Source organism: Pseudophryne corroboree, chromosome 1, assembly GCF_028390025.1.
Source record: "Pseudophryne corroboree isolate aPseCor3 chromosome 1, aPseCor3.hap2, whole genome shotgun sequence".
Taxonomy (NCBI): domain Eukaryota; kingdom Metazoa; phylum Chordata; class Amphibia; order Anura; family Myobatrachidae; genus Pseudophryne; species Pseudophryne corroboree.
Window position 1 is genome coordinate 447,133,085 of NC_086444.1, and position 26,495 is coordinate 447,159,579.

Sequence of the window (26,495 nt, forward strand, 5' to 3'; positions counted from 1 at the left end):
GGTTTGACACCGGATTTGTTTAGAGTTCCTCGTCTTATCTTTCCTTCAGGAGGGTCTCTATAAAGGTCTGAGACTTTCTTCACTAAAAGGTTAGGTTTCTGCATTGTTCTGTTTCAAAAGAGACTGGCTATCATTCCAGAGGTTCAGGGAGTACTTAAGATTCAACCACCTTTTTGTTCATCCGGTTCCTCCCTGGGATTTGAACTTGGTCCTTACGGCTCTTCAAAAATCTCAGTTTGAACCATTGTAATCTGTAGAGTTTAACACTCAAGGTTGTCTTCCTATTGGCCATTGCCTCCGCTAGACAGGTATCTGAGTTGACGGCTCTTTCTTGCAGACCACCCTTGTTGGTGTTTCATGATGACCGGGGGGTTCTGCGGACAACGCCTTCCTTCCGAAGATTGAGTCGGCGTTCCACCTAAATCAGGACATTGTCCTTCCAGCGTTCGCTCATTCTCCTTCCGGAGAGGACTCCCATTTGGCTCTCTTGGATGTGGTTAGGGCCTTGCGCATTTATTTGTCTCATACGGATACATTGTTGGTGTTAATTGATGCGCCCAAACGAGGTTGGCCGGCTCGTTGGGTAACTTCGACCTTTAGGCAGGCATACATGTCTTCGGATGTCTCGGTTTCTGACTCCATTCGGGCTCATTCGACTAAAGCCTCTTGGGCTGTTTGTGGTGGTGTATCTGTTGAGCAGCTGTTCAGGGCGGTGACCTGGTTGTCCACATACGTTCACAAAGTTTTACAGACTGCTATGCCGTCTAAGTCTCCCTCCTCTCATTAGCTTGCTTTGGGAAATCCCACAAGTAACGGCGCAGCGTCCCCCAGATGGATGAAAGAGAAATATGGATTTTTGTTTACTTACCGTAAGATCTTTCTCTGATTCCATCTGGGGGACGCTGCGATTCCTCCCGTATATTTGTCTGGTTTAAACGGTTATTTTCTGTTCTATCACCTTTGGCTTGGCTAAACGTTAACTGAGTTGCTGGCTAGGCAGGAAGGAGATGGGTGGGGTTAGAGGGGGGAAAGAGTCGGTTTTTTAATAGGTTCTGTGCCAAACTCCACTGCCACACACCTCTAACCCACAAGTAACGGCGCAGCGTCCCCCAGATGGAATCAGAGAGATTTTACGGTAAGTAAACAAAAATCCCTATTTCCTGTAGTCTCAATCCCACCTGAGATGAATGGAAAGTACACACTGAGCAAGAAATTGCTCAGTGTGTACAGATGCGCACCAATCTGATATTTACTCCGTCTGAATGGAACTGTTACCAGGTTGGCAGCACCAATCGAGGAGTATGTGCTGGTAAGAGACTTTTGCCACATAAGTTACTGTGATTGTCAGGCGGTTTTATGAAATTGCATAGCCTCTAAACAGATGTCCAGATATAGTGTTCACGCTAAACTATTTTAGCGGGGCACCGAGCGCCCTCCAATTTTGGAATGCTAAAATGCACCCTCCCAAAACAGCCTGCTTGGGACATCCCCACCCGCAGGCCACAGTGTCTCGTTGGGACAAAGTTTCAGAGAAACTTTCTGCTGTGTAAATAGAAGTTGTGGTACATGTGCGCACGGCATCTGTTCACGCTGCTGAAAGGGCTTTAGGGCTGCCCAACGTGAGAGTGCTGGGCTCGCACACCCCTACAGTGATGAAAAGGCAATGCGTCTTAAGTACAAACCCCCTTTTTGAGTGGCCAGACCCCCTGCCCCACTCCAGAACTGAAGTGAACACTTACAGATGTCCCACATTAGGTGATTCTACCTTATGCAGATAAGATTGCTCATATTAGGACACTTTCTCCATTCTCCTCAACGGTCAGGTGTTTCTGTCATTGCAGTTACTGTATGATCTTTTGCTCTCACTAGTAATATAGTCAGAAATAATCAGATAATAGGTGAATGAGAAAGTGGTCTGCATATGGGCAGTCATATCTGCACAAGCATTTGGTGGAATTAAAAGGGTAACTTTGAGGTGGCAATAGACTCGTACCAGAATGAGAGATAATGCTGCTATACAGGGGAATGTGTTTATTATTAGTGTGTTCTTACATGTAATTGAGCTTATTTAGCGCATGTCTACTGAATTGCATCAATCTATACACTATATTCAGTGCTGGTAACTTCTGTATGTAAAAAGTGAGTATTTATAGGTTTTAAAATTGAATAGTCAGTGCGCACTCCTGTGCCCTACTACACTGAATGCATTGATCATCGCAATACAGTGGAATATGAAATATGGTCTTCAGCCATGCTTATTACTGCACGTGTAAATGCGCTGAAGGACCATGGGGAATAGACGGGCTCCGCAGGAGACAGGGCACTTTAAGAAAGAATTTGGATACTGGTGTGCTCTGGCTCCTCCCTCTATGTCCCTCCTCCAGACCTCAGTTTGAATCTGTGCCCGGACGAGCTGGGTGCTACTTAGTGAGCTCTCCTGAGCTTGCTAAAAAGAAAGTATTTTGTTAGGTTTTTTTATTTTCAGAGAGATCTGCTGGCAACAGACTCTCTGCTACGTGGGACTGAGGGGAGAGAAGCAGCCCTACTCACTGAAGATAGGTCCTGCTTCTTAGGCTACTGGACACCATTAGCTCCAGAGGGATCGTACACAGGATCGCACCCTTGGTCGTCCGATCCCGGAGCCGCGCCGCGTCCCCCTCGCAGAGCCGGAAGACAGAAGCTGGTGACAGAAGCAAGAAGACTTCGAAATCGGCGGCAGAATACTCCAGTCTTCATATGAGGTAGCGCACAGCACTGCAGCTGTGCGCCATTGCTCCCACAGTAAACCCACATACTCCGGTCACTGTAGGGCGCAGGGAAGGGGGGCGCCCTGGGCAGCAATTAGAGACCTCTTGGCAAAAGTGGGCATATATACAGTTGGGCACTGTATATATGCATGGGCCCCCGCCATATTTTTACACAAAAACGTGGGACAGAAGCCTGCCGCTGAGGGGGCGGGGCTTCTTCCTCAGCACTCACCAGCGCCATTTTCTCTCCACAGCTCCGCTGAGAGGAAGCTCCCCAGGCTCTCCCTTGCAGAATCACGGTAGAAGAGGGTAAAAAGAGGGGGGGGGCACATAAATTTGGTGCAAAAACAGTACATACAGCAGCTACTGGGTTAACACTAAGTTACTGTGTGATTCCTGGGACATATAGCGCTGGGGTGTGTGCTGGCATACTCTCTCTCTGTCTCTCCAAAGGGCCTTGTGGGGGAACTGTCTTCAAATAGAGCATCCCCTGTGTGTGTGGTGTGTCTGTACGTGTGTGTCGACATGTCTGAGGTAAAAGGCTCCCCTAAGGAGGAGATAGAGCAAATATGTGAGGGTGTCTCCGTCGACAACGCCGACACCTGTTTGGATATGTGTAATTAAGTGCTAAGGTGAATTTATTGCACAAAAGCTTAGAGAACAGACAGGAAATCTACCCATGTCTGTCCCTATGTCGCAGAGACCTTCAGAGTCTCTCAATGCTCACTATCCAAAATAATAAACACTGATATCGACACGGAGGTTGACTCCAGTGTCGACTACGGTAATGCAAAGTTACAGCCAAAATGGCAGAAAAGTATTCAATATATGATTATTGTAATAAAAGATGATTTGCATATCACTGATGACTCATCTGTCCCTGACACAAGGGTACACATGTTTAAGGGGAAGAAAGCTGAGGTAAATTTCCCTCCTCATTATGAAAAAGAGCGGGAATCTCCAGACAAGAGACTGCAATTTCCCACAAAGAATTCTCAGGCAGTATCCTTTCCCCACTAGGGCCAGGATAGGATGGGAATCTTCCCCTAGGGTGTCACGTTTGCCCAAAAGGTAGCCCTGACGTATCAGCTATTCTCAGGGATCCTGCAGATAGCGTGCACATTCTGGTACACTACTCAGACCGGCGATTGTGTCGGCATGGGTTTATAGCGCTGTGGCAGCGTGGACAGGTACCTTATCAGCAGAGATTGAGACCCTAGTAGATAGATAGATATAGATATTTCCAAGGTCTGTGGTCAAGTCAGGAGACTTGCCTTCACATCAACATCCTGGAACTAAGGGCCGTATACAACGCCCTACGTCAAGCGGAGACCCTGCTTCGCGACCGACCGGTTCTGATTCAGTCAGACACCATCACCGCAGTGGCTCATGTAAACTGACAAGGCGGCACAAGGAGCAGGGTAGCGATGGCAGAAGCCATCAGAATTCTTCGCTGGGCGGAAAATCACGTAAGCGCACTGTCAGCAGTGTTCATCCCGGGAGTGGACAACTGGGAAGCAGACTTCCTCAGCAGACACGACCTCCACCCGGGAGAGTGGGGACTTCATCAGGAAGTTTTCGCACAGATTGCGAGTCGGTGGGAACTGCCACAAGGGGACATGTTGGCATCCCGCCTCAACAAAAAACTACAGAGGTATTGCGCCAGGTCAAGAGACCCTCAGGCGATAGCTGTAGACGCCCTGGTGACACCGTGGGTGTTCCAGTCGGTCTATGTATTTCCTCCTCTTCCTCTCATACCCAAGGTGCTGATAATCATAAGGAAAAGAGGAGTGAGAACAATACTCATTGTTCCTGATTGGCCACGAAGGACTTGGTATCCAGATCTGCAAGAAAGGCTCACAGAGGACCCGTGGCTTTTTTCCCTAAGACAGGACTTGTTGCAACAGGGGCCCTGTCTGTTCCAAAACTTACCGCGGCTGCGTTTGATGGCATGGCGGTTGAACGCCGGATCCTAGCAGAGAAAGGCATTCCGGATGAGGTCATTCCTACGCTGAAAAAGGCTAGGAAAGAGGTGACGGCTCAACATTATCACCGTATATGGCGAAAATATGTTGCTTAGTATGAGGCCCCTACGGAGGAATTCCAGCTGGCCGTTTCCTTCACTTCCTACAGTCAGGAGTGAATTTGGGCCTAAAATTGGGTTCCATGAAGGTCCAAATTTCGGTCCTATCCATTTTCTTTCAAAAGGAGTTGACTTCTCTACCTGAAGTTCAGACGTTTGTAAAGGGAGTGCTGCTTTTTTAGCCCCCTTTTGTGCCTCCAGTGGCACCTTGGGTTTTTAACGTGGTGTTGACTTTCCTGAAATCCCACTGGATTGATCCACTCAAAACGGTGGAATTTAAATATCTCATTATGCTACTAGCCTTGGCTTCGGCTAGGCGTGTGTTAGAATTGGCGGCTTTGTCACATAAAAGCCCCTATCTGGTTTTCCATGCAGATAGAGCAGAATTGAGGACCCGTCCACAATTCCTGCCGAAAGTGGTTTCATCTTTTCATATAAACCAACCTATTGTGGTGCCTGTGGCTACTACTGACTTGGAGGATTCCGAGTTGCTTGATGTGGTCAGGGCTTTGAAGGTTTATGTAGCCAGAACGGCTAGGGTCAGGAAAACGGAGTCTTTGTTTATCCTGTATGCTTCCAACAAGCTTGGTGCTCCTGCTTCAAAGCAAACTATTGCTCGCTGGATCTGTAACACGATTCAGCAGGCTCATTCTGCGGCTGGATTGCCGCTGCCAAAATCAGTTAAGGCCCATTCCACTAGGAAGGTGGGCTCTTCTTGGACGGCTGCCCGAGGGGTCTCGGCATTACAGCTGTGCCGAGCGGCTACTTGGTCAGGTTCAAACACTTTTGCAAAGTTCTATAAGTTTGATACCCTGGCTGAGGAGGACCTTGTGTTTGCTCAATCAGTGCTGCAGAGTCATCCGCACTCTCCCGCCCGTTTGGGAGGTTTGGTATAATCCCCATGGTCCTTACGGAGTCCCCAGCATCAACTAGGACATTCGAGAAAATAAGATTTTACTTACCGGTAAATCTATTTCTCGTAGTCCGTAGTGCGGACTTCTTCTGCAATACTTGTCTATAGTTATTTCTGCAATAAGGGTTATGTTATAGTTGCATCAGGGTTGAACTGATGCTCTGTTGTTGTTCATACTGTTGACTGGGTAAGTTTATCACAAGTTATACGGTGTGATTGGTGTGGCTGGTAATGTATCTTGTCCTGGATTACCAAAATCCTTTCCTTGTACGGTCAGCTCTTCCGGGCACAGTTTCTCTAACTGAGGTCTGGAGGAGGGACATAGAGGGAGGAGCCAGAGCACACCAGAATCTAAATTCTTTCTTAAAGTGCCCATGTCTCCTGCGGTCCTTACGGAGTCCCCAGCATCCACTACGGACTACGAGAAATAGATTTACCGGTAAGTAATATCTTATTTGCTGCCTGTTGGTATCTTTCTCACTTACGCTGAAGCCATTTTCCGGCTTTGGTGCTTATCACATTCCAGCATCAATTTCACTGAATTTTTTGAGGTACCCGCAAATATCTTTTCTTTTTCATCCACTAGGGGTCACTGGAGTACTCTTGGGATATGGACGGCCTCCATAGGAACAGGGCACTGAATATTTAAATTTAGAACACTCCACCCCTCCATATCCCAGAGTACCTCAGTGTTTTTTCTGTGCTTAAGTAGCAACAGGTTTCTGTGGCTTAGTCCACAATTCTTTTGAATATTTTTTTTATTTTTTTTTAATATTTTTTATTTTTTCATACACATCCCTTTCCCCTTTCCAAAAGGCCAGGGTCAGGGATAGTGCAAGCTGCTACAAGCAGCTGTGGCGTGTCGGTCCTCACTAAAAGAGCACCCTCACAGCCAGACAGACATCCTGCAGAAAGGCTGGCCGGTGCTTACAGAGAAGCCCCGTCGGAGCCTCACCACAGGAGTCCAGGTATGTTGATCGGGGCGGTCAGCTCACGCTGCCGCCCCGCTGTGTGGAGCTGGCGCATGGCCGCTAGGATCCTTATACAGCCCGCCCACCGCCGCTGTTCCGGCCGATGCTCAGAGCGCTTCAGGACCGTACTCCCCGCTGTCTGTTTCCAGCGCGTCCCGCTACCCGGCTCCCGCTGGCCGCCCCACACTAACGCTGCCCGCGTTAGCATACGGGGGGGGGGGGGTGGCATTACAGGCTGCAAGCAGACGAGGGGGGACAAGCGGCAGCACGAGGGGGGACAAGCAGCAGTATGCTAGGCTGCAGGGATGATTTACACAGGATTTTCATACAGGGTTATATATCAGTTTAAAAGATTATAACCTGTACTGTGACTATAAGTTTAAGCATGGCAGCATTTTAACCATGCTTCCTTTGTCTTCCTGTTGTGATTCCAGAACGTTCCAGTACTACATCTCTACTCCACCGGAGGCGCAGGGATGTTAGTGGGACTTTGGGATCACATTTCATAGTACTGGCCACGTGTACTGCACTTGGCCAGATATATATATATAGAGACACCTTAGTACTATTTTACTGAGTCGTGCAAGTGTGTTTTTTGTGTATTGTATTGTCTGTCTCCATAATGAGTAAGGCACCAGCAAAAATTAAAAAGCATCATTGCAAGGTCTGTAGCAGTGTGTTACCGGATGGATCTACCACATGTACAGTATGTTTTGTGGATTCAGTTACGAATACAATTTCTGCTCCGGTTTTAAAGCCAGTTCCCGGACCCTCCATGGGAAATGCTAGCCAATGTACTGGCTGGGTTGCAATCAGAATTGACCGCCGCTCGACAAGAGCGGGAAGCGGCAAGATCTGAGTCTAGGGTGAAACCGCCAGAACTACTGGAGGCGTCTCAGCCTTGCGAAAGGTCCAAATCCATTTTGGGTAGACAGGATAAATTTCATATGTCTTATGATTTACCAGTTTCTGCTATGTTGCATTCTGACGATTCCATGCCAGACCTCACGGCACACGATGAGGGTGAGGAGGGCGAAGTGGAGTCAGATAGTGAGGATTTTAACAGCTCAGGCATTGATAATCTCATCAGAGCGGTGCGTCAGTCTCTGAAGTTTACAGAAACTGAGGAGCCTCTGACAAATGATCAAGTCGTATTTACTAAACGACTTGATCAGAGTCGTTTAGTAAATACGTGTTTTCCTGTTTCAGAGTCTCTTAAGATGTTAGTAGAAATGTGTTTTCCTGTTTCAGAGTCTCTTAAGGTGTTAGTAGAAACACGACAGAATCCAGATAAACGGTTTTCTATACCTCGCAGATTTAAGTCTAGTTACCCGTTTCCAGACTCTGTGACATGTACATGGGAGAATCCACCAATGGTAGATTCGTCAGTGTCGAAACTTACCAAGAAATTAACCATACCAGTGCCAGCTGCTACTACGCTTAAAGACCCTTCAGATCGCAAAATAGAAACTATGCTAAAGTCCATGTATGTAGCAGCAGGAGTGCTGCTGAGACCTGGCTTGGTTGGCATCTGGGTCACCAAGGCGCTCATAGTATGGATAACAGAACTCAAGTCTGCCCTACATGACGAACACCTTATACTTCTTGCTGATCAAATGTGTGAGGCTGCGGAGTATCTATGTACAGCTTCTACTGACATCTGTCAGCTCACTTCTCGCATTTCATCGTCACTGGTTACAGTACGACGAGCTCTCTGGCTGCGTTCTTGGCAAGCGGAGGCAGAGGTCAAAAGAGGTATAGAGGCGTTACCTTACGGTGGCGAGAAGTTGTTTGGTCCTGAATTGGACAAATGGATTTCTGAGGCCACGGGAGGAAAGTCGGTTTTCTTACCATTGCCTCCACCGGTACCAAAACGGAGATACTCTGGACCTGCGTTCAAATCCTTTAGACCTCAGTCCTTTCGCGGACGTGGCAGAGGAACAGCCACGCCTGGTAGACGGGGTCGAGGACGTGGTTTCCAACAAACCCAACACCAGTCGTCAGGACGCTAAGGTCACCGACAAGCCAGTGGCATGACGGGCTACCAGCCCATCTCTGTTCTCCGATTGTGGGAGCACGCCTTCAGATGTTCCATTTGGCGTGGTTCCAGACATCCACGGATGGGTGGATCCGCAATTTAATGTTAAGAGGTTACAAAATAGAGTTCGACTGTCTTCCGCCACTGCGGTTTTTCAAGACAGGCCTACCTCTCTCGGACGACAAGAGGGCGGTTCTGCAAATTGCCATTCAGTCCCTACTGGATTCAGCAGTTTTGATTCCGGTCAGTGTACACCAACAGGGTCAGGGTTATTATTCCAGTTTGTTTGTGGTACCGAAGCGGGATGGCTCAGTCAGGCTAATATTGAACTTAAAGGGTCTCAATCGGTACGTAACTTACTACAGATTCAAGATGGAATCTCTGCGCTCAGTGATTGCAGGTTTAGAGCCAAAGGAATTCATGATTGCGCTAGATCTCAAGGATGCGTACTTACACATTCCGATATGGCAACCTCATCAGAGATTCTTGCGGTTTGCAATACGCCAGAACCATTACCAGCTTCAGGCTCTACCGTTTGGCCTTTCGTCAGCGCCTCGGGTATTCACCAAAGTGATGTCTGTGATGATAGCTCATCTCAGATCCCTGGGAGTGACAATAGTTCCGTACTTAGACGATCTGCTCATCAAAGCCCCGTCTCAACAGATGCTTCTCCAACATGCGCTGCTAACGTACAATGTACTGGTTCACCACGGTTGGATTGTCAACTTCAAGAAATCACATCTCATTCCGTCTCAACGTCTTCAATTCCTAGGTATGATTCTCGATACGGTAAATCAAAGAATTTACCTACCACAACAGAAAGTACAGATTATTCGCCATCTGGTACAATTAGTGCTCAAGCCACGCACAGTCTCGGTACATTTGTGCATTCGCCTCTTAGGAACAATAGTGGCGGCTTTCGAAGCGCTTCAGTTCGGAAGATTTCACTCGCGTCCATTTCAACTGGATGTGCTCGCACAGTGGTCGGGCTCGCATCTGCAGATTCACCACAGGGTGAGGTTGTCGCCAAAGGCAAGGGTGTCTCTACTCTGGTGGCTCAAGGTACACAATTTAACCGCAGGGAAACTGTTCGGCGGCTGGAATTGGATAATTCTAACGACGGACGCGAGTCTCAGATGTTGGGGAGCTGTAGTTCAAAATTGTCAGCTCCCAGGGTCTCTGGGCGGATCACGAAAGATTGCTATCTATTAATGTCCTGGAACTCTGCGCAATTTACAATGCACTACGACAAGCAGTACACATGCTTCGCTCTCAGCCTGTCCAAGTGCAGTCAGACAACGCAACGACAGTCGCATACATCAACAAACAAGGAGGAATGAGAAGCCGCATGGCAATGCGGGAAGTAGCTCGAATCCTCAATTGGGCAGAATACCACCAGGTGATATTGTCGCCAGTGTTCATTCCGGGAGTGGACAACTGGGAGGCGGATTATCTCAGCCGTCTGGATTTTCATCCAGGAGAATGGGCATTAAATCCAGAAGTGTTTCACATGTTGGTTCAGCGGTGGGGTTACCCTCAAGTGGACCTGATGGCGTCTCGCCACAATCACCAAACGCTCCAGTATGTGTCCAGAACGAGAGATCCAAAGGCAGTGGCGGTGGATGCTCTCACAATCGCTTGGCCGTACAGCCTAGTGTATCTGTTTCCACCGTTTCCGCTGCTCCCTCTGTGCTAAAACGGATCAAAAGAGAGTGTCACAGTCATACTAGTGGCGCCTCATTGGCCTCAGAGAGCTTGGTTCTGGGATCTCCACGGACTATTCGCAGACGATCCTTGGCCGCTCCCACTATGTCCGGACTTGTTACAACAGGGTCTGTTCCTTTACCCCGATTTAGCGCGGCTGCGTTTGACGGGGTGGCTATTGAGACCGCACTCTTAAGAAGAGAGGGCATTCCAGAATCGGTTATACCAACCATGTTACGAGCTAGGAAGCCATTTACGGCAGCTCATTATTACAGAATTTGGCGTGCCTATATAGGTTGGTGTGAAGCTCGGAAGTTTCCGACATCTTTCAAGTTATCCCGTCTTTTGTTATTTCTACAGACTGGGTTAGATGGAGGACTGCGTTTATCTACACTAAAGGTGCAGGTATCTGCGTTGTCACTTTATTTTCAAAGACGATTGGCTATATTGCCGTCGGTACACACTTTTCTGCAAGGTGTCCTCAGAGTACAGCCTCCATTCATTCCACCTACAGCGCCATGGGACTTGAATCTGGTTTTAGATTTCTTACAGTCTTCATATTTTGAACCCTTACAGCAAGTGGATATAAAGTTTCTCACTTGGAAAACAATTTTTCTTCTAGCCTTAGCTTCGGCAAGGCGTGTTTCAGATTTGGGTGCCTTGTCATGCAAGCCACCGTATTTGGTGTTTCATGATGACCGAGCGGAACTTCGGACAAATCCCGCTTTCTTACCAAAGGTAGTGTCATCTTTTCACATCAATCAACCAATAGTAGTTCCTGTGTTAACAGCACATTCTGGAACTCTGGATGTGGTACGCGTTTTACGCGTTTATGTATCCCGAACGGCTACAGTTCGTAGGACGGATACGTTGTTTGTTCTCTATGATGCTGCCAAGATGGGTTGGCCAGCTTCTAAGCAGACCTTATCCAGATGGATAAAACTGACCATACGTCAGGCTTACCTTCATGCTAGGTTACAGCCGCCTACATCAGTAACAGCTCATTCCACACGTTCCGTGGGAACTTCATGGGCAGCTGGTCGTGGAGCTTCTACGACGCAGCTTTGCCGTGCGGCTACATGGTCTTCAGTGCACACGTTTGTGCGCTTTTACAAGTTTGATACGTTTGCGGCATCCGCATCTAGCTTTGGCCGCCTAGTGTTACAGGTGCCAAACAGCTCTCTCGCCCACGGGGGAAGCTTTGGTACGTCCCAAGAGTACTCCAGTGACCCCTAGTGGATGAAAAAGACCTCAGACCTGAGGAAGGGGATTGTTACCCCGAAACGTCACCGAATAAAAAGTACGCCTTGCGGGGCTTTATGCACTAAACTATCGTTTTGAGAGTCTCTGAGCAAAGGGGTTACATTAAGATGTGATGTGGAGTTGTGTATAGAATAATATTCATAATTTATAATGTGCATTTACCAACTGCCAAATCTTAGTTTTCCTGTCAGCCACTAGGGAACACTGGCCCAAGTTCAAGACTTTGGGGTGATGATGGTGGCTTACAGGGAGCTGGCACTTTAAATAAACTAAGAAGTGAAATAGGCTCCTCCCCCCCCCTCTATCCCCCATCATTCCTCAGTTTTGAATTTGTTCCGAGGTAGCTGGTCACTGCTGACTGAGCTCCAGCTCGGTTATCTTATATTATTTTCTTTGATTTTCTTTTTTCACTTGGGACTTAGTTCCCTTTAACCTCAGGAACCCTTTGCCACTTATACAGAGAAGTGGGGTCTGGGTCATGTCCGCAGCAAGCCGCAGCAGGACAGCACTTAACACTAGAAGCACTGAGGCTCCAGTTTGAGTGAGCCTCCTTGCTGGCTCAGCAGCTGGCCTTCCTCCCCCCACACTGGGCGCGATAGCGGCGGGACCCACACAGCGGGGGGAGGGGGGTGCAGTAGTGCGCGCCGGCTTGTGACTGTCTACCTATGCTGCTGCAGCAGCCTGGGGGGGGGGAATAATAGTGCGCGCCAACTCGGTGACAGTCTCCTACACAGCCACGCTGTGCACTGTCAGCGCGGCTGTGTGGGGGAAGAGTACGGATGCCCCATACATTTTGCCCTCCCCACTGTGTCGGGTCCACGGCAGCGTGAGGGTAATATGTCCTCTGTGTGTGGAGCGGACACATCCCGCGCAGCATCGGTGTCGCACGCTGTATGTAAGGTGGCATTGCACGCTTAGTAATGTTAACAGCGTCAGCAATGTTATCAGCACACATGAACTGGTTGTTTGTGTTTAGAATGTGTTAGCAATGTTCTCAGGACACCCACTCAAAAAATGGTGAGATGGGTGCCTCTGCATTGAAGATGGAGGCGGAGTTGGTGGAGGGTTTATTTTCAGCCTGTCGGTCAAAAAAAGGAAAAAGGTGCCTTCTCAACAATTGTTTTTCTCCTCCGGAATCTGCACTGTAGAGAGAGACAGCTGCACATTGCTACAGACTGCCAGAAACTTAGACGCCTGCATAAACTACAGCCTTGTGGCTGGGGGGGAGTTAGAATAGGGGAGTCAGTCAAATACCTCCCTCTTATTCTGATATTCCGCTTTCTTTTTTTTTCTATATTTGTGAGAAAATTGTATGTGTCTACAATGGCAGGCAAGGGACCAGCGAACAAGGCGTCACATTATTGTCTGTGCGAAGTGTAACAAAAAAAGCTCACACAGATTATTCCTCCCTATGCGTAGCATGTGCTTCAGAGACTGCATTAGTTAATTCGTCCCAAACATTCGTTTGCTTTGGAAAATGGTATCTGCTTTCGAAACTCTGGAGATTGGCTGTTTTCATTCACATCCTTTCCACCTGGATCTTCTACATCAATGGTCGGGGTCGCATCTACACCTTCAACAGTTAGTTCGGCTGTCTCCGGAGGCGCGACTTTCGCTTCTTCGGTGGCTCCAAAGGCGGTTCGGTGTATGGGACTGGACGCTCCTAACGACTGATGCCAGCCTCGGGATGTGGCGCGATTGTGTTGGACTTCCAGCTGCAAGGCCATTTGTCTCCACAGGAAGCACTGTTGCCAATAAATGTGTTTGAACCGAGAGTGATCTACAATGCACTGGTGCAAGCTGCCCAAGTCCTGCGATCCAAATCGGTAAAGGTTCAATCGGACAACGCGACTGCTATAGTGTACGTAAACAAGCAGGGAGGACTCGCAGTCACCAAGTGATGCAAGAGGTGACGCGCATTCTCCAGTGGACAGAACGCAACGCTGTAGTCCTCTCAGCAGTAATCATTCCAGAAGTAGACAATTGGGAAGCAGACTACCTCAGCCGTCAGGATATACATCCGGGAGAATGGGCACTTCACCCAGAGGTGTTTGAAGCTCTGACACAGCGTTGGGGGTTGTCCAGAGGTGGATCTGATGGCGTCCCATCTCAATCATCAGCTTCCCTGATACAGAATACTGGATCCTCAGGCGGAAGCTGTAGACGCTATGGCCGTGCCTTGGCCGTACGACCTAGTACGGCCAAGGCACGGCCATAGCGCGTTTACGTATCCCGAACGGCTACAGTTCGTAGGACGGATACGTTGTTTGTTCTCTATGATGCTGCCAAGATGGGTTGGCCAGCTTCTAAGCAGACCTTATCCAGATGGATAGATCTGATGGCCAGAGGTGGATCTGATGGCGTCCCATCTCAATCATCAGCTTCCCTGATACAGAATACTGGATCCTCAGGCGGAAGCTGTAGACGCTATGGCCGTGCCTTGGCCGTACGACCTAGTATACGTGTTTCCTTCGTTCCCTCTATTGTCTCAAATTCTCAAGAGATTCAATCACGGTGATCTTGGTAGCACCAGATTGGCCTCGGAGAGCTTGGTTTTCAGACCTGCGCCTTCTGCTAGCGGAAAATCCTTGGCCTCTACCTCTGCGTACGGATCTACTCAAACCAGGGCCCTTCGTGCATCCAGATTTACCACAGTTTACGTTTAACGGGATGGCTTTTGAAGCAGACTTTCTAAAACGCAAAGGGATTCTGGAATGTGTGATTCCCACGATGTTGCGCACACGAAAACCTGTTACGGCAGTCGGCAGCACATTACCATCTCATCTGGCGGTCTTATGTCCCTTGGTGTGACCGAAAAGGGTTTCAATCGGATTCTTTTCGTGTCTCACAGTTCTTGCTTTTTCTCCAGGCAGGTTTAGATACCTGAACTTTCAGGGATCCTAGACGAAGGCCGGAATCTGCCTTATTGATTTTCTTTCAGACACGCCTGGTGCTCCTTCTGGATGTGCAAACTTTCCTACAAGGGTTCCTTCGGGTACAGCCTCCGTTTGTTCCCCCTACAGCTTCTTGGGACTTGAATCTGGTGCTGGATTATCTAGTCACCCTGTTTTGCACCCTTGGAAGAAGCACATCTTAACTATCTTACTTGGAAGACTGTTTGTTTGTTTGTTTGTTTGTTTTTCCCTAGCCATAGCTTCAGCCCGGAGGGTGTCTGAATTAAGTGCCTAGTCTTGTAATCCTCCATGCTTGATTTTTCATCCTGATAGAGCCGAGTTGAGAACACATGCTTCTTTTCTTCCCAAGGTCGTGTCAAGTTTTCATATCAATCAGCCGATTGTGGTACTGTCCTTGCAGGAAGACCCTGGGACACCTTCTCTGGATGTAGTGAGGACATTTAAGAGTTACGTGGTACGAACAGCACCGTTACGAAAGACTGATGCTTTATGATCTCCCGCGTCGAGGGTGGCCTGCTACTAAGTAGACCTTGGCCCACTGGATTCGATTTACTATTCGTCATGCCTAGGCAGCCTCTATTATCCATAGCTGCACACTCTACACGATCAGTTTGGTCTTCCTGGGCCGCTACTGGGGGAGCTACCACGTCTCAACTCTGTAGTGCAGCCACTTGGTCCAGTATTCATACGTTTGATACTTTTGCGGCTTCATCGTCATGTTTTGGCCGCCTTGTTTTGCAAGTTCCTCAGCGATCTCCCGCCCAGGGGGCAAACTTTTGGACGTCCCCACAGTCTTGAACTTATGCCAGTGTCCCCTAGTGGCTGACAGAAAAGAGGATTTTGGTACTTGCCGATAAATCCCTTTTTCAGAAAGCCATAGGGGACACACTGGCCGCCCGTCGCTGTTCTCTTACCTTTATAGTTCTGTTGTGTTTAATTGATATGTGCTCTCTTCACTCGTTTAGTTCTGTTCTCTTGTTCCCGTCTCCTCTCGGCTAATTAAGTGGGGGGATAGAGGGGAAGGAGCTTGTTTCACTACTTAGTTTATTTAAAGTGCCAGCTCCCTGTAAGCCACCATCATCACCTTTAGTCTTGAACTTGTGTCAGTGTCCCCTATGGCGTCCGAAAAAGGGACCAAAATCCTCTTTTCACATTTTATCATCATTCCCTTAGAGTCTGATCCCTGAGATCAAAGAAATCAAACAAGAGGCAGTGGTGGATCTTCATGCTGATGACACACACATTTCTGAAGATGAAAGTGAACGTAATGGAGATGACGACACCCATGATAAAGGACTTAAAATATGCAGAACAGTCACACAGGTGGATATACTTTTCACAAATCTACCAAAGACCTTATTAAATTTTTTCTCTCTGGTTCCTTTAGATCCGGAAATGCCTTATTATGCCATTCCTTATTCCAGGTAGTGCCTGCTGAAGTTCAGGAGAATGGACAGGAGGAGGAAGAGGAGGAGGAAGACGATAAGCACTCTGAAGACACTGCTGTTGTTGATGATCCTGTCCCTGTGAAGATAGAGACACCGCCTCCAAGTGAACAAGAAGTAACAAAGCCTTTATCAGTGAGCCCACCACAAGCAGAGGTCCGAGGTAAGTAAATTAGTGTCCTTAGCTATACATATATTGGGAATAGGTGTGGCTTTCTTTTATTTTATTGGAGTTGCTTTGCATCTGTAATATTGCTGGTTTATTAGTCTTTAAATTTCTAACACTTGACCTTCTGTGTCCGGCAGTCACATTAGGAGATACCCTATTGAGACGTTCAGTCAGTCAACAGAAGACTGGTGTTTCTATTACAATTGATGACCCAGTGCGCACTGCTTCTCAGCAGCCCTCACCCCCGCGAAGAAAACCTAGTTGTATAGTACACATCTGCAACCTGGTGAGTATCTACATCTCATCGGATTCATCATCTGTTGGATTCATTCTGCACAGACTAGTGGGGTTTTCTCGTTGATGCTGATCATTTGTTGCAAAGTGGGATTATTTATAAAAAAAATTTTTTTTTCTGTTAACTACTTTTATGGTTTATTAATACAGGTTGTGTATCCCATATCCAAATATTCCGAAATACAGATTTTTTTTTGAGTGAAACCTTTGTTTTCTGATGGCTCAATGTACTTTGTCTTTGTTTTAATACAGTTATTAAAAATATTGTCTTAAATTACCTTAAGGCTGTGTGTATAAAGTGTATATGAAACATAAATGATTTGTGTGTACGTACACACACTTTGTTTAATGCACAAAGTTATTAAAAATATTAGCTAAAATGATCTTTCAGGCTGTGTCTATGGGGTGTATATGAAACATAAATGCATTCTGTGGTTAGACTTGGGTCCCATCACCATAATATCTCATTATGTTTGGCAATTATTCCAAAATACGGAAAAATCCGATATCCAAAATACTTCTGGTCCCAAGCATTTTGGATAAGGGATACTCAACTGTATATGACATAGCCAGTCATCATTTGTCAGTAAATGGCACTATATTGGTAGTGTAGCTGGGGAAATGTATGTAGGTTTGCTGTAATCCACTTGATGTACTGTACTCACATTTGAAGAGTCACTGTGTGCCATGTAGTTCACCAGCAAGTCTCTTATATGGTAGTCCCCGCACTTCACAACTTGAAGGACTAAAAAAAAAAGAAAAATTTACTTTACCATCAATACTGTATAAACCTACATTTGCATGTTGAGTCTGTGATTGAAGTACTGAGCATGATTTCTAAATGTTTCCTGCTGCAGGTCCGACCTTTTACCTTAGGGCAGCTAAAGGAGTTACTCTCACGTACTGGAACTATGGTGGAAGAGAACTTTTGGATAGATAAGATTAAATCCCATTGTTATGTCACGGTAAGATTGACATTTTTAGTTTTGTCCTTGGCTTTCTTTCGATACCCTTTACCTGCTCCTTGCAAATTCCGGTGCCTTTTCCTACATTAAATATGAGCGAATTAGTTGTAACTGTTTTGGAAACCTATCTTTCTGACTGAATGTAGTACTTCTGCTTGATGCTAGATTGCCATTTTAGTCCCTTCCCCTAACATCCATTGGGGGACACTGGTGCAATGGCATATAACAGAAGCTTTCTAAATGTATTTATTTTACTTACCGTTTATAATTTCTCTCTGGGAATCTGCCACTGTTGTGGTAGTAGTTTTGTTCATTGAGAAAGGGGCTGAGGTGCAGAAGTCTCTGTGGAGACTAAATCCTGGTGACTACCGCTACAGGTATTGACATCAGACTCTGGATAACTACTGCTTTTATCAGCAGCAGCTTACTTTTCTCCTTTAAAACCATGCTCCAGAGCTGAAGCAGGCATTCAGAAGTTTACTGTCCCCCTGTTGAGTCACTGCCTAGCTGTCAGTCTAGGGTGCTAGTACTAGACGGTTGCTATGAGGGGCTTTTAGCCTGTCAATCAAGGGCATTACTCGGCGCAGTTGTGCTCTGATTTAAAATTGCCACTTAACTAGTGGGATCAAGGAGGAGGAACCTCACTGCTGTCTATATCTTTGTAGATAGTGTTCTTTTAAGTGCTGACATGACACTGGATTCTGCAGAGTCCATCTCCCAGCCTCTAGAAACTTGCCCATATTTGACTGTTCTGTTGTATTGTGAAACTGTTGTAGTCCGTCTGCTTCTGCTATAGGTTTTTACAGACTTTTCAACATTCCCTATTAGAAGGAGCAGTACTAGAGCAGCCTCCTGTTGGACAGCCTCTATGCCTTTTGTGTTACCCATTCTAATTACCTGCCTGACAGTGTTGCAAATGCCGTTTGCCAGTCCTGTGTTTCTGAATCCCATTAGCTTTATGCACCTCCAGGTAGTAGCACTATGCTGGCAGAACATTAATGGGCTAAAAATTGAATTAAAAAAAGACATTTGTTCAGTCGATCAGCCTATGGCCCAAACTATGAATAATTTTGCCTTCGCTCCTCCTAATTGTCCTGGTTCAATGAAATCTTATGCGAGATCAGGCAAGCAACGTAGCTCGTCCTGTTCTAAATTTGATTATTCCTCTCAAACGGGAATTTTTGTACAATTCTGAATTAGCAGGATCTTTTGATAATGAAGATGATGCCTCTAAAAGGCAGGGAAATTGAGGATTTAATTAGTCTTAAGCCAGATCCCATATCACAGTGGAACCAAAGTCTTCTGCAATTTATCTGATTTTTAAGTGTTGGGTAAAAGGCTGTCCTCGGAGTCTACACATGAAACCCCCAGCTCCTTCCTTCCTTGTATTATCAGATTTGTTTGTTATTGCTTGAGACACTAGTTTTCAGTGTATGTTGGTATATTATTTAAGGATGTGTCTCTGAGTACATTTTTATTTATGGGTTTACAGGCAATGTGTAGCCCTTCTTAGGTTAGCAAGCCGCACCTAAGGAACAGTATATCTGGTGGCTTTTAACTGATTTTAAAAGAAAGATAAGGGGCTAAATGTAATAGCCTGCAATAATTTATAATGCAAATTTGGGCAGACTTGCACTTCCAGCAACTCGCAGGCTATCACCTTTAGCCCAATAACTTGTTATAATGGGATCATAGCGAAAAAACAAACCTCTATGGAGAAAGCCTAATAGAAAAAAGCTTTCTTGCAGAATTTTATCTTGCTGCCACTTTCCTCTGGAGGTTTGGCAAAAGTGTGAATCTCCACCTAAGGTTGATTGGCCCCTATATCAAACCTTTCCAAAACAACAAAACTAAGATAGTTAACGCAAAGCTATTTTTGTAGCGTATTAGACCCATGCTAGGTGACATCTGGGGTTATAAGGAAATTTTTCACTTGGTCAGATTGATCCTATTCTGGCCGGCAAATCAATATCCAAATTGGTGATCAATTTGGCACATATTCCGGATGCGTCAGAAATCGTAGCTGGTGCTGCCTTAAATGCAACCTTGATTTCCGTTAGTATTTCTGCCATTTTTGTGGTTGCCTGCTCTGCTCACTGGCTGAAGACTCTAGAAAATATGAAACATACAGACTGAGGAAGATGTAAATTCTATTTGTATCAGCATATATGGAAAAGCAAAATGCTTGTATACAAGAGGACCAATTTCCTGCCTCTCCTAGAGGACAAAGAAAAGACAACCAGATTACTCTAACATATGTATTTTAAATCCTACATGTAAAAACGGCATGATGGGTATTTTGCCCACTTGGGGTTATCTGTGTAAGGGAGCCTTACTTCTAGTTAGGAGGTATTGGTTCACTTCATATACAGACCCCTGGCGAGAGGAGTTCTGGGGCAGAAATGCTTTTTAAAGTTTTCACAGCCTTCTCCAAGTTGGTTCTTTTACCACTGACCTTCCAGTTAACAAGTTAAAACAGAGGGTAGACTTACTAAAGAGCAATTTGTAAAAGCTGCCAATCCTGGATTTAAAATGGCAGTTGGAATTAGGTGCCTAGTTGGGTTGGGTACAGGACAGTGAGGATGATAACGTGCAGTATACGGACAGCGGCATCCTGGCTGTTAGAATCTCAACACTTTTTTTTTTCTTTAGTAAGTTTGCCAACGCTATCTCGTAGCCTAACCCTCCTTGGCATACTTATGTTCATGATGCTGACTGTCGAGATTTCGTCACCAGTCTCCTGACCACCAGGATCCTAATCATCGGTGTGCCAACTAAATCTCACTTAGTTATCAATATTTGCAGATACCCGCAAATATTAAGGATACCTATAATATATCTTCTGCGTTCCCTCCATTTACGACAACAGCCACAGCCCCCATAGGTATGTGGGATGGCATGGTGTCAGATATACCAAGCTCTGAAATGTGAAACATGGCCTTGGAAGGAATCTTAAGCCATTATCAGATGTAACCTGTGGGCTACAGATCGCAGTACATACTGGGAGAGGGTTCCCCAGGTCTCCAAAATTTGATTTATTTTTTTATTTTTATTACATTTGGGGGTTTGTTAATTCTAATTATTGGGTCAATAAACTAATAGTAAATGTCTATAAATGCTAAACCAAGCATGCTTGCATTCATTTGTATTGATTTAAGTATGCCAGACCAGACGATGAGTGCGGTTTTAATTGGGGAAGTGGGGGAGCTGTGGTCCGTATCATATGGGTGTGTACACAATCGCCAAAATATTTCCCTAAATATGTAAAAGTTTAAACATTTTAACAGTCAGGGTTGTATTCCTATTTACTAATTTGATATAATCTGGCCCTGCCCAAATGAGATTAGGACAGAGTTGGGGTCCCCATTTTATGGTTTAAAACAAAGAGCATAGTAGTGTTATGTACAAGATAGAGAGCGATTAAAAAGTAGGTGGGACATTATTAGAGGCGGTGAGAGAATTGAATCATTAAAGGAATATTTAACCCTCTACAACCATACTTGCCTACATGACCCTCTCCATGAGGGAGAAAATGCTCCGTTCCTGGCCTTTCCTGGTAATGTATGATTGCCATCACCTGTGGTGAGCTAGTTAATTGATAAGAAAGGTGTTTCACCACAGGTGATGGCAATCATACATTACCAGGAAAGGCCAGGAACAGAGCATTTTCTCCCTCATGGATAGGGTCGGGTAGGCAAGTATGTTTACGACCCATGGCATGTTTCCGGTGTATCCCAGTAATGACACTGGTAAAGTAGACGAATGAGGCCCTTAGTAACTCCCCAAATTTTTTTAATTAAATTATTTATTGTGGTATTAGTGTCCTTCATGAACTGCTGGAAGCTTTATTGTACCCTGTCTCCTAGGAATGTAATCTAAGACACATTCTATAATCTCTGAGAAAGGAATTTAACCAGAACTATAAAAATACAAATTTTTTTTTTCTCCCCCTTCTCTTGTTCCCTTTAACTTATTTCACCCTTCTACAAAATTTTATATTTTAACATACTGTTTGTGCCTTACTATAGCAATTGTCACTCCTAAAATGTCCTGCATATTTAAATGTTACGACAATACAAATTAATGACAAATTTAGCATGTAATGTAGGGTTTTCAAAACTCCACCATTACAGTCCATGTTTTAAAGATATTCATGCTTGAGCACAGGTGTCAATTTGGTTTAACTATTTCAAGCATGGATATTCTTAAAACCTGGACTGACAAGCCGGAGTTTGAGAGAGACTGGTATGTTTTTCTGTACATGGCGTAATTAAGTTGTTTGATAAATTCTTGTGCTGTCATAAGGTAGAAGTGTAAATAAAACAATTTAATAAGAGAAGCTGTCAAGATCCCTTTGTGGATATAATTGCTAACTTCTTGATCAATAAGACACAATAGGCGAGATGTAATAGTGTCTGAGATTGCCAGAGGTGCAGGATTCCGGCTGATCTCATACGTTTTTTAAAGGGGAAATAATTTTCAAGGGATGGATTGCATTTTTTTTTTTTCTTTTTAAACCGTCCGTGGTCAGCCGGTATCCCGCACATCCGGCAATCTCTGACACTATTACATCTCGCCTAATATGGTTTAAAAGCGTTTTTCACTATTTACAGAAATTTTTTTTTAGAACTGTCTCTTGCTCTCTTGCAACCCATAGTATTCTACTTTAGAAGAAGCGGTTACTACTAGGAACTCTCTTCATGGAGTGAAATGGCCACAGTCCAACCCAAAATTCTTATCCGCAGACTTTGCAGAGCAAGATGAGGTAAACGTATTTCCTTTTCATTCCCTTTTTTCATCTGCTGTATTAAGTTTCACCTCTTCCAGCCGTATCTTCCTTAGCCATCTCTTCCTCTAGGTTACACATGAATAATTGCACTTAACATTATTATTATTATTTTTTCTTACAGCTGGACTTCCACAGAGGTCTTCTTTTAGAACGACCACCAGAACCTAAGCCAGAGGAGCCCCCCCACCCACATTCTCACCCACACATCGCTCCCTTACGTAATGAACACAGGGAACATGAGAGAGGTGTGCGAGAACAGTGGGCAGAGAGGGAGCGCGAGATGGAGAGGCGGGAACGTACCAGATCTGAGCGAGAATGGGATAGAGATAAAATCCGTGAGGGGCCACGCTCGCGCTCCAGAGACAGGCGGCGTAAAGAGCATGCAAAGTCCAAAGAAAAAAAGAATGAAAAGAAAGGTACTAGGTTGTCCGGGCTCTGATTTTGCTTTCATGTATGCTTTATGAAAAGTTAAATATTTGTACCTTCCCTTATGTACTTGTTACTCTCCCTTCATTTCCTAAACATCATTGGGCCTGATTCAGAGATGGACGCCAATGAATTTGCAGCTACAATCTCTTATGCAGCGCATGTGTGAAAATATGCAAATGCTGTAGCCCTCTGCTAATGTATTGAGATGCCCACTGGAGGCTTTGTAGATCCAAGCAACTGTACAAATAGGCAGCAGCGGTCGCAGATCCCTCGATTATTGACTGAATGGCTGCCGGAGCTGAGATGCTGGGGCCATTTTTCTGTATACGGGATCATTGTTGTAGACTGAAAGTGGTCGCAATACATCTATGTTGTTGTCGTCACTCCTCATAACCACCTGATCCCTGCAAAGAAATCCTCACTGTGATCGGTATCGTTCAGATAACTTGGCGCATGGTACTTGCTGAACTCTGGGAAAAATCAGCATTGCGTACATCTCTGATTCTCATTGCTGGTATGCGTTTTCTGGCCCTCATGTTCTTAGACTTCTGCTTTCCCTTTTCAACTAGCCTGTAACTTAACATTATTTAATCTGTCAATTACAGAGAAAGTACAGGAGGAGCCTCCAGCTAAACTCCTGGATGATTTATTCCACAAAACCAAAGCTGCCCCCTGTATATACTGGCTGCCCCTCACAGATGACCAGGTATGAGTGGCACCACCCTGAAATTTCTTGGGTTTAGGAGCGATGGCTAATTATGACAAAGGTGTTTGTTTTTTTTAGGGGGGGAGGGGGGGTGTTAATTTAAAAAATAACATTGTGATCAACTTGCAGATTATGAAAAAGGTTGCAGACAGGGAGGAGCGAGCAAAGGAACGAGAGAAACGACGTAAGGAGCAGGAAGAGCAGCAAGAGGAAGAAAGAAAAGAGCGTGCTAAGGAAAGGGAAAAGGAGGTAGAAAGGAATCGGGAACGAACACGTGAAGCGGAGAGAGATAAAAGGAGGGAACACAGCAGAGAACAACCACGGGAGAGAGAACGCAGGGATCCCAAAAGACACAGTAGGAGCCGCAGCAGGAGTACACCAGTTAGAGATAGGGGAGGACGGCGTTGACCCCTGTCGTTACCCTGACTGGCCACTCAGCTGCTATGCACCTGTCCAGCACAGGTGGCGATAAAGGGTCACAACTCTGCAAGTGATTAGAGAAGCAATGCTCATCAGGCCCTTTCACAGGTGATTATTTAAAACGAAACAAAAAACTCAGGCAAGGAGTTGGCTCACTTCTAAAGGAGTAATGATGTTCTCTCCCTGTTTTCAATCTCCCAAACTTTTGGACTTAAATCTTTTTCCTCCATTCCTCTTCCATATGTTTCAATTTTTAACGCCACACTTTCTGGATTGTAATTCAGATTGACACCTGACCATCATTGGACGTTCCTGAATAGTTTGTGCAATGAGTTTCCTCTCTAATATAACACCTTCACCTGCCAAAGTGGCAGGAGAAGGCAATTTTTTATTTTATTTTTCTTGGTGTTTTATTTTTTATTAAAAATTAAGTGTATTATTGGAAAATAAAATTCTGCATTAGTTTTATATCTTTTATGTCTTGCCTGACTGAGACTCTAAAACAGTGCTAGATTGTTGTTTTATATATTAAATACAGTAACAGCACTGACCATTAGATCTATTGTATGCTGTATTGGTTGTGACATGTCACAACATGAGGTCACCAAGGCATGCCCCATAAAGTAAGGAGGTATGATGTATTGTTTGGAAAAGTCTGCGTAACCTAAACAAAATATGGAAAGGTATCTCCGGTACTATATATTCTTGCTCCCAAATGTTAAATTATAATCCATAACCATAATGTCCCAATACATTACGAAAACAGTTCACAATTGTATTTGTATATTGAAAGTTTATCTGTTAAAGGTTTCTGTGAAGGGATGTAAGTTGTCTGCTTCCATCATACAAGAAGCGTTACTATAGTGACTAATGAATGGACACTAATTTTGTACTCCGCATCTTTGCTAAATCACTGTTGAATTTTAGAAGTGACCTTGTGTGAACTTGAAATATTACAACCAAAATGAGAGCCCATGTGCTACAAATAAAGGGCGGTTATTTTTTAATGCAAACGTCTTAATTATTGGGAGTAACCCACTTCATAATATCCTCCCCTCTAAAATAATGAAAATAGTTGTTATAGATTAATTTCATAATGCGCCACAAGGGTATGGTAGTGTGTGGTAGAGAGTGAGGGTCCTGCTCAAATGAGCTTAGTCTATAGGGGATATGGATTATGGAAAGAAGAATGCAGGGACTGCAGTGTTAGAAGGGGGGTGGCATAGAGAAGAGGGCATTCCAGAGCCTTCGAGCAGCCTGAGAGAAATCCTGAATACCAAGCGGTGATCAGAGAGGAAGTGAGGCAGCAGTCTTTAGAAGATTGTCTATGCGAGAGCAAATGAGGCTGCAGAGAGTAAAGGATGACACTATTATGAGACGGCATGTCTGGGGTACCAGCAAAATGTAGAAAACACAAGCTTCTGACTGCAAAAGTTTAAGTCATTCCTACCATACTGGTAGATCTAACATAAGTTACTGTTTTGTATTGTACATAACACAAAGTATAAGTTTCTATGTTTATTTGGGGGGCTGAGAAGGTGCAGCTTCACATGCAGTATGGTTAGCAACACTGCTAAGTAAAATAAAAATAAAAAATGTGTGTGTGTGTATATGTGTGTATATATATATATATATATATATATATATATATATATACACACACACACACACACACACACACACACACACACACACACACACACGAAAGAAATAAAAATGTTACAAGAAAAGTCCTGTATCTGATATGTCACGTAGGGGGTGAAAAGAACCCTGGTGTACGGCTTTAATTTAAAATCTTATGCGTGTAGTCATTTGCATATCTGCAGGCTCATAGGTGCAGAACTTTTCCATGTCTAATTTTGTGTGCAAAATGTGAGTGCTGCATTATGTGGAAGGGACGTATCAATACATTGACGTTATTGCGAAAATCACCAGTTAGGATTAGTTGAGATACACTGTCCTGAATTACTGCATTTTTGTACTGTATACATTTGCCTAAAAATCATGATGAAAACAATGTAAATATGCAATAAATTATATTCCTTTCTTCCCACTGGATGTTGCATATTCTCTGCAGTTACTCAAAAAACACACATCTCTTCCTCTAGGATTTAGTAATCTATATTCTGTGTTTTTACTACCAACTTAGAGCGTAGAACTGCACAGTTAGAACAGAGTTCATGCTACTTGCAGTCATGCCCAGCTGATGCTGCCACAAGTAGTAATAGCAGCAGTGAATTAATAGATCCTGATTTGGCAAATGTGCCAATTATTAGGTAATTTTTTAACAGTGGCAATTTTTTTTTTAAAAGGAAAAAATATACAGTGAGAGTCAAAAAATGATGGATAGAATGTTAAATCAGCGGTACTACAGATACCAGCATATCGGACACTGTTTTGCTATTAGGGCATGCTAAAACTGGCAGGGCATATTATGTGTAGTTCCACAGCAGCTGGAGGGCCATATGTTGAAAACCCCTATTCTAAATGTTCCAGGAGGAAAAAAAATCTATTTCTAGTGTTTAAAAATGTGTATGAACCAAATTATTCTCCAGACTTATTTGCGACCTTTTACTGAGGAAAATTCCTGCAGGGCTTTTAAAGGATGGACCAATGTTTCACTTAAAGTTTTTGTTTTTTAAAA

At 44.8% G+C, this 26,495-nt stretch overlaps 1 protein-coding gene across 3 annotated transcripts in view; it reads left to right on the forward strand.

Annotated features, from left to right (window-relative positions):
* The window catches only part of ACIN1 (apoptotic chromatin condensation inducer 1), a 265,672-nt gene extending 239,767 nt beyond the window's left edge, over window positions 1–25,905 (forward strand). For 2 of the 3 annotated variants that reach the window (XM_063913544.1, XM_063913546.1), the window contains 8 exons: window positions 15,808–15,957; window positions 16,059–16,242; window positions 16,386–16,534; window positions 17,400–17,507; window positions 22,165–22,272; window positions 22,418–22,712; window positions 23,331–23,431; window positions 23,561–25,905. In XM_063913544.1, coding sequence (XP_063769614.1) covers window positions 15,808–15,957; window positions 16,059–16,242; window positions 16,386–16,534; window positions 17,400–17,507; window positions 22,165–22,272; window positions 22,418–22,712; window positions 23,331–23,431; window positions 23,561–23,839 — 1,374 coding nt within the window. In that variant the 3' untranslated portion in view covers window positions 23,840–25,905. The remainder of the gene's footprint in view (window positions 1–15,807; window positions 15,958–16,058; window positions 16,243–16,385; window positions 16,535–17,399; window positions 17,508–22,164; window positions 22,273–22,417; window positions 22,713–23,330; window positions 23,432–23,560) is intronic. The other variant, XM_063913545.1, reaches the window with a different exon arrangement.
* The last annotated feature ends 590 nt before the right edge of the window (window positions 25,906–26,495 follow it).